The sequence below is a fragment of the Aristolochia californica genome, unplaced genomic scaffold (genome assembly GCF_029961685.1).
Source record: "Aristolochia californica isolate CCGP_79_NKW_82.1479 unplaced genomic scaffold, dmAriCali1.0.hap1 SCAF_12, whole genome shotgun sequence".
Taxonomy (NCBI): domain Eukaryota; kingdom Viridiplantae; phylum Streptophyta; class Magnoliopsida; order Piperales; family Aristolochiaceae; genus Aristolochia; species Aristolochia californica.
In genome coordinates, this window is record NW_027181793.1 from 20,117,499 (window position 1) to 20,125,605 (window position 8,107).

General features: G+C 38.0%; 2 protein-coding genes across 2 annotated transcripts; both read right to left on the minus strand.

Annotated features, from left to right (window-relative positions):
• Positions 1 to 770: 770 nt before the first annotated feature.
• LOC137946954 (pentatricopeptide repeat-containing protein At1g43980, mitochondrial) lies at positions 771 to 3,019 on the minus strand. The gene has a single exon (XM_068793242.1). It carries the CDS (start codon positions 2,944 to 2,946, stop codon positions 970 to 972), a length of 1,977 nt encoding a protein of 658 aa, XP_068649343.1. The 5' UTR covers positions 2,947 to 3,019; the 3' UTR covers positions 771 to 969.
• Positions 3,020 to 5,493: 2,474 nt separating this feature from the next.
• LOC137946455 (purine permease 3-like) lies at positions 5,494 to 6,928 on the minus strand. Its single transcript, XM_068792758.1, has 2 exons — positions 6,126 to 6,928; positions 5,494 to 6,013 (listed from the first exon to the last, which is right to left on the minus strand). The coding sequence occupies exons 1-2, from the start codon at positions 6,912 to 6,914 to the stop codon at positions 5,687 to 5,689; spliced, it is 1,116 nt and encodes a 371-aa protein (XP_068648859.1). The 5' UTR covers positions 6,915 to 6,928; the 3' UTR covers positions 5,494 to 5,686.
• Between the last annotated feature and the right edge of the window lie 1,179 nt (positions 6,929 to 8,107).

The following is an 8,107-nucleotide window of genomic DNA, read 5'->3' on the forward strand; positions in this document are numbered from 1 at the left end:
AAAATACCTATTTGTCCTTGTGATGTGTCCATGTTCTTTTCTATGAATTGCTTTTATGCGTGAATTTTTAATCACATGCACAAGTCATTTTTTTTCCCACACATCCCCTCCAACAGGTGAAATCCAAAACCCGAACCTAGAGATTTCAGGTCAGTTCAGGTCGGGTTCCCACAAAACCCAACCCAATGCCCACTCCTAGTAGACTACACTTTTTTGCTAGAAGTCAGGTGGTCCAATTAATTCCACAGTTGCTTCAACTTTCATTATGTGCAACGGAAGAAGAAGACAGTGAGAGGAAGTTCTGGAGGTGATAAAGAAACTTATTTTTTCATGCCTGTCCTCATCCTTGTGCGGCTGTGCTCCTGAGTTTCCCTTCTGCTTTTAGTGCCGAAGCAGAAAGTAGCTTGGTTTTCCCTTGTCTGGATGCCTCAGCTCAGCAAATTGGAAACGCAGCACCACAAAACTCTCTATTGACGTACAGAAAACCAGAAGAAAAATCTTATTCCACAAAAGTGGTGGTCAGAAAGGGCAAAAATCCACCCCACGATTTTTTTTCTTTTCTGTATCTTAATTTAGTAAAAAACATATCAATCTACAAACCTAGATTGAGATATAAGAACAGCTGTGGTCGTTTTTCTAGATCTAAGATGCCCACTTCTAATTCTATGAACTACTTGATATGTTAAAGCTGTTTCTTCCGCTTGAGCACTGATGCAAGTCCTCAAAATACATAAATAACTTCAGCTTGCAAGATCAATTCATTTAGGCCTATAGCAGTGAAACCATTATCTTCACTTCTTTTAGTGTTGACATTGTTTATATACACCAAGACACCCGGTCCCTGTAGTGAATACCTTATTGTTGATCAATGTCAAATTGATGGCTTAGGTTAATCTGTTATGGAAAAGATTCCATATAAGCCTTACATCCAATCTATGCTAAACCATTTAATTCTTAGCATCTTTGTACTTAGTCTTCTCCTCCATCTCCAACCACTAAAAACTCTTGTGGAGAGTACCCCACGACCTGCATCTCCCAAATCAACAATTTCAACATGTCATGTATATCTTCTCCTCTTGTATGGAGTATCTGATCACTCTTGAAAACAAAGACCTGGTTTCTTACTCCAATCCAACTACACCCAACCACTTTCTTCACTCCTCTCTCTTTCATAAGCATTCTCACTCTAGCCACACCTTCCCACATACCCCTAATGGCATACATCTGAACTAATACCAAGTAGGGAAGTGGGTCCCGACTTTCCAACTCAATCATTCGCTCTGCAACTCTATCGGCCAACCTCTCATTCCCACGAGTCCTGCAAGCTCCAAGAAGCACACACCATATTGAAGCATTATTTTTCTGAGGCATACTTTCAATGATCTCCATGGCTTCTGTATGCTTCCCAGCACGGCTGAACATTTCAACCACATAAGTGTAATGTTCATACCTTGGGATGACATTATATTTCTCTTCCATAGACAAGAAAACTCGCCATCCTTCATTAATATACCCAGCGTGACCACAGGCCAATAGCAGACCTGCTAGAGTTATCCGATCGGGCTGCAGGTTGCTATCAACAAGTTCTTCAAAGAGCTTTAAAGCTTCCAATTCTCTCCCATTTCGAGCAAAACCCAGGATTAAGGTGTTCCACAAGACAATGTCTTTTGTAGTCATATCTCCAAAAACTTTTATGGCGTCGTCAATAAGCCCATACTTGGTATACATGTCCACGAGCAAACTAGAAATAACTGTATTAGGTTCAAAACCCAGCTTAATTAGTAGGCAGTGAATTTGAGTACCCTGGTCCACCAATATAGGATTGCACATGGAGTTCAGAATACTTCCAACAGCAAACTCTGTTGGGTGTATGTTCATCCTCAAGGTTAAAACAAAGAGTAGGCCAGCATCCTCTGGAAATCCATGCGTTGCATAACTCGATATCATTGAGCTGCAAATAGCAGAGTCCCACTTAGTCATTTCTTCAAACACCCGAACTGAGTCATCTAATCTGCTGCAATTCGCAAACATGTCAATAATGGCACTTGAAACTATTGAATTAGAAATGAACCCCGTCTTGATGCAGTGAGCAAACACTTGCTTACCCGTTTCCAAATCTTGCAAGCCAGAACAACTGGTGAACACCGTTGATAATGTGTACGGGTCAGGTGAAAATCCTAAGGCTCTCATTGAACAGAAGAGGTCCACAGTGCCCTCGCCATAACCTGATGTGCCACATGCTGCGATCATGGAGTTCCAAGAAACAGTGTCCAATTTACTCATTGTCAGGAAAACACAAAAAGCATAATCTGCGAGTCCGAGCTTCCCATACATGTCGATAAGGGTATTACCCACTACTATATTCGAGAAAATTAAACCACTTCGAATTATGCGCCCGTGGATCAACTTCCCTCTACTGACGGATGATATTGCTGACACAACTATTGAAAATGTGAACCCATTTGGTCTAAGACCATTTACTTCCATTTCCAGAAACAATTCCCATGCACAATCCACCAAGCCACTTGAAGAGAGGCCAGAAATCATTGAGTTCCAAGTCACAATATCTCTTTCAGGCATTTTCAAAAACACATTCCGAGCAGTATCTGGGCAGCCCGACTTAAAGCAACCTCCGAGTAAAATGTTCCATGAATGAATATTTTTTACAGGTATTCCACGAAAAGCTTGAAAACCATCAGAGGCTGCGCCTAGTCGATAGTAGGCATCGGTTAGACAGTTACACAAAAAAGTATCTCGTTGAATTCCGTATTTTATCAATTCCGCATGAATGGCTTTGGCAGAAGATAGAGATTTCAAGGAGAGACAATGAGAAATGAGATTGGAATAGAATACAGTGATATTGGTGAAATGGAACCGAGAAAAGGGTCTTATAAAGGGAATGAGCTTTTCTGAAACTGTAGTTTGTGAAGAGGAAATTATGAACATGGCAGAAAGACATGGTGAGATGAATTTCTTTTGCTGTCGGCGATGCAATTAGTAAGTGATCTAACTACGTAGTTCATGGAAAACTGGCGCTAATAACTGGCCGCCATTTCCTACTAGAGGTTCTCTGGTGCGTAGTGACCGTCCCCGAGTTAATACAGGGGGAGTGGAGACTAGCGGAATGACAAAGAAAACCTTAGGAGACGCCAGATTCAAAGTCTGATGAAAATGATTCAACCCCTCAAAAGAATCACTGGGTTTTGACTTACAACTCGGAATCGGATCTGACTCATATTAGAAATTTATAACAAAGAGAATAGATAGGATCGGAGTTGAATTGAATTACCCAAGATAAGTCCTAGAATAATTAAATAATTATAATATAAACAAAAGACTAATAATACTAAATTCCTCCTTAGTGAGACTTCCTCCCATGAGATACAGATAAGACTCAATCGTATTAATTCTTCCATTGTCAGAATTCTTTATGTGAGAATCATGTAAGACCTTTCCATATTTTCTCTTTCTCACTTCCTCTGAAGATAGAGTTTGTAACTTTGGTTTGCAAAGAAAAAAATTAATGGTCTTCAACTTGGTCTTCAAAGTTCTTTGGTTGAAAAATTATTCATATTGTTTGCCATTTTACTTAGATATTTTGGTCACATAAAATTGACCATATCATGTGGATTAAAATACTTCTAACCATAAGATAAAACTCCATATTAAAATACTTCTACTCATAAGACAAAACTTTGTACAAAAGCGAACGTACATCAATTTTAGGGCAAAAAAGAAAAGAGTGTACTCACTTCATAAGGGTAGCTAAAAAATACCACTTGGGCAAAAAAAAAAAATAATAGAAATAAGCTAGATGTTGGATGCACTCGTACTTTTTGCAGGTAGTGGGTCTATACACATTACTCCGAAGTGATAAAATAATAAAAGGTAAATTGAAGAAATACTAGAGGAATACAAAAAAAAAAAAAAAAACTTATACTTCAAAAAAAAGGAGGCGACAATGCAATAGTCATACTTCTAGAAGAGAAAGAGGCAGTCATCAAATTAATAGATTAATAAGAGTGACCAGTCTTGACAAAAAAAAGGGGATAAACAACTTAGAAGAGCAGATTTTTATCATGTTTTTTGAAAATTTTAAATGAAAGTGAGAATAAAAAATTTGCCACAATTGAACAAAAACATTGAAATTTTTAGGTGAAGCTCAAGGACACATAAGGGTAGTAAAGGGAGTGAATAAGAGAAGTTGATTAGCCTAAGAGTAAATCGCAACAAGTTAGTAAAATAAGATATAAAACTCTAATAGAGAAAACATGAGAAATAGGCCCTTGTTTTCCCTTCTTTCTCATTTTAAACAACCTCAAACCCTAATAATTTAGGGTTTCACATTGGAGACAAATTAATTATGTACAAAAAATTTTTATCAAAGAAGGAACTTCAAAGGAATTCTCTTCCTTATAGATGTGAATTATGGCATACAAACTGAAGTCATAGATGGAGATAAAAAAAAAGAGAAATTTTAGTAAATTGGGATTTTAATAGAGGGGAAAAGATTATGATGTGCATGCTTGTAAATTGATGAGATATGCAATTATAAAAAACTTTGAAAACTAGAATTTACAAAAAGGAAAAAAATCAGAATTGAAATGCATACTTATCTTGAGGAAAGAGTTTAAAATTCGGATTTTAGCAAGCAACATGCATCCAACATGACCTTCGAAGCTTCCGATGTTGATATTTTTCAATGGAAGTATCTGATTGAAAAACGGTTCATTGGTTTAGAAATAGACTCATAGAGATTTTTTATATACAATTATCTAGATAAATTTATTCTTGATGATATAAAATGTCTTTAAAAAATAAACCTTTCTACTGTGATACAAATCCTTTTCGCTGCCTCACTTTTGCTACATCAAATGCCAATGACAAAACTACAACTCCTGTCTAAAATTTCCTCTCAAATTAAAAAATGGTCCAGCCCACTTTAAGGCGATGAAAAAAAGTCTAATCCCTTTTTAAATGTAGCTCAAAAATACCACTTCGGTGAAGAAAAAAAATTTGAATTAAGTTAGATTTTGAACACACCCATGATCTTTGTAGCTTGTAGGTCTATAGGGATTGCAACTCTCGTACTTTGAGAAATTATGAGTGTGAATAAAAAGATAACAACTTTCATGCTTCAAACGAAATGAGGCCTACAAATTAGCTCTTCATACTTCCAAATAAGAATGAGGTATTTTTAGACCAACAATGGATAAAAAGTAAAGAGGTTTAACTCAAGAGGGAGATACAAAATAATTCATTCTTAAAGATTTGCCTAGACAATGCAGAGAGAGAGATGAAGATGAACTGAGATAAATCTTTAGCTCTGGGAGACAAGACTGGGTATCCTACTTTTTTTGTTATTTTATTATGAGCAAGACATGATGAGTGAAAACAAGAACTTACAATTTATAATAAAATAATTACAGTGAAACAATCACGATTTCTCTTAATCCGCCAATTAATATATAATTGACGATACTAAAACTCGATACAGGATTATTGTAGCTTATACAAATTTCTCTGACGACTTAAAGCATGAAATGAATCCCGAATAGGATTCAGTGTGGCCAACTCCGAAACAGTGAGGACAAAGGCTTCGAAGAAGAGAAAAGGTTCAGTCAGAGGAGCTGGATCACTCGACTGTAATCACGTTGTGAAGATCTGTAAAAAGTGGAACGAATGATCATGGCTGCGGCTGGGGAGACGTGGTTTCTTCCGCCTTTTTAGTCATCCTGTATTCACCGTAGAAATAAGAGACGAAACCCCACAAACAAAGTGCCAAAGCCATGCCTTTCTCCCCCGTGTAATTTTCATGGAAGACGATCACTGCCGCAATTTCAGTGAATGGGAGAAGTACTGCGCTGAAAATGCCACTGAAGAGAGAAGTAGTGCAGAAAATTACACCCAAGCTTCCAATGAAGGCGAATTGAAAGATTACTGCCGCAGCCACCAGCACGAAATAGTACATCCCATGGCCGAGTTCGTACTCTCTTGCCTCTCGTGGAATAACCTGCAAAGCTTTCCTGTTAAATGGATTATCCTCTGACACTCCAGACTGGAAAAAGCTTAGTTTTCAGAGCTTAACAAAATTCATATTTGTTCTAGACAGAGATACGCAGTACCTTGAAGTCATTGTTAATCAACATGCCCAAACCGCTGAAAATGGTGGCAAACAGTGCAACTCCAAGCTGAAACTGCAACACTACTGTGTATGTTATTTTCTTGCTTGCCTGTGAGTATGCCCATTCGATGCTAGGCAAGATGAACCCAGATAGGAGGGCACTCCCCAGTGTGACAAAGAAACCCAGGAAGTACTTCCCTCTTGAAACCCCATCAGGGCGGTCTCCATTTGTTCTCAACCCCAATAAAATTGATCCAAGAGTCATCAAGATCACCGAATTGATAGAATACGCAGTGAACTTATACTTCACTATCAGCAGCGCAAACACGGCAGTGAAAGCCAATTGTGTCGCAAAGAGAAGAGAAGAGGTGGAGACCGGAAGGTAAGATAGCCCAAGTGCGTAAGTGAAGTTGCAGAAGCCTTGAAGGACACCAATGACTGCAGTCGCCAAGATCAGCTTGGGCTCGATGAAGAACTTCCGCGGTGGTACGCCACGAGCCCGGGCTCGCGCATAGAGCACCAACAGTGGGATGAACAAGATCGGGAAACCTCCGTTCTGCAGGGCGCTGGAGAGCCACCGGCGTGCCCCACCGTGGAGATAGTAGAGACGTAGCAACAACGGCCCCCCAATGGTGCCAATCGCCATGAAAGAACAGTTGAGCAACAGGAGTGACCATCTGATGGATTTCCAGCTACTTGTACTAGGAGAGATCGAAGATGATGGAGGAGTGTTATATGCGTCAACGTGCAGGGGCGCCATGGGAGAGTTATTGGAGCTCAGTGAACCCATGGTGGCGAGAATCAGTTGCAGTTTTCCTTGGGAGTAAGTAATCAAAAATGCCAGTGAGGAACTTTATATTATACTTACGTTAGACTAGTCGAATTCCCGTATTCACTCCCCATTGACATGAACATATGAGAGAATGTTAGGTTAGAAAGAGAACCGTTGACCAGAGACCGCGGAGGCAACCCCCGGAGGTTGGCTGCTGGGTAAAACCTTGCTGGAGACCCAGAGACCGGTGAGGCGCCTTGCAACAATGATTTAGAAAATGTCCTGAAAGTAGGTTTAGAAAATGTCAAAAGTACAATTACTGAATTACAATTTAGTAATAGGAAAGTCAAGGGTAAGACGTATTTGGTATCCAATTATATGACAAATTTAAGGGCAAGTTATATAATTTGATAGTCACTAGTCAATATACTAAATTAACAAAAAAATATATACTTAGAACTTACAACAAAATATCTTATATGTCTACACTTTAGATTTTTTACAAATTATTATTTGTGTTTATATTATCAATACCAACTTCTTTTATGCTTTAATATGAGCATTTCTTATTTGGAACTCTTCATCAATTATAATTTTTAATATCGATAAATTATACTTATGGTACTTTTTTTATTTTTATCTAATTTAGTTTTTCATGATTTTACATTTTGATGAACATTTGAAGGTGCAGTTTTAAATTAAGTTGATTTTCCATAGCAAATAATATAGATATCCAATTATACAATTTATGGACGGGAACTAACATAGAAAAGGGTTTTTGTCGTGAAGAATAGCATGGGGCATGCGGTTAATAAAAAAACAACTAGTGAGAACCACATATGGGCGATAAAATTGTGGGACACTCATAGAAAATATGATTGTTCGGCTGACCTCAACTAGATGCTTGTTTTTTTCTTTCGGATACACCATTTTTTTGTGGGTATAAACACATGAGGATTGGTTGATAATACCCTTTTGTTGACATAGGGTTTAAAATTTGAGAGGAAAAATACTCTTACACATTATTAGATCGAAATGTTTGAAGCTTTTTATGAAATTGAGTGTCCACTAGAGCACAAAAGGTATTAAAGATAGAAAATACTTCAAACCTATCTTAAGTATAACCATGTGACCCTGGTCTGGTCATCCACAAAAATCATTGTACTTAGTTTAAGAAATATTTAGGACATTAATTGGTCCCCACACATTTA

What these genes read in the sequence shown, in the direction of transcription:
- LOC137946954 (XM_068793242.1), bottom strand. Translation starts at nt 2,946, where the DNA reads ATGTTCATAATTTCCTCTTCACAAACTACAGTTTCAGAAAAGCTCATT.
- LOC137946455 (XM_068792758.1), bottom strand. Translation starts at nt 6,914, where the DNA reads ATGGGTTCACTGAGCTCCAATAACTCTCCCATGGCGCCCCTGCACGTT. An exon ending in TGATTAACAATGACTTCAAG is followed by an intron (nt 6,014 to 6,125) that starts GTACTGCGTATC and finishes AAAGCTTTGCAG; the next exon opens with GTTATTCCACGAGAGGCAAG.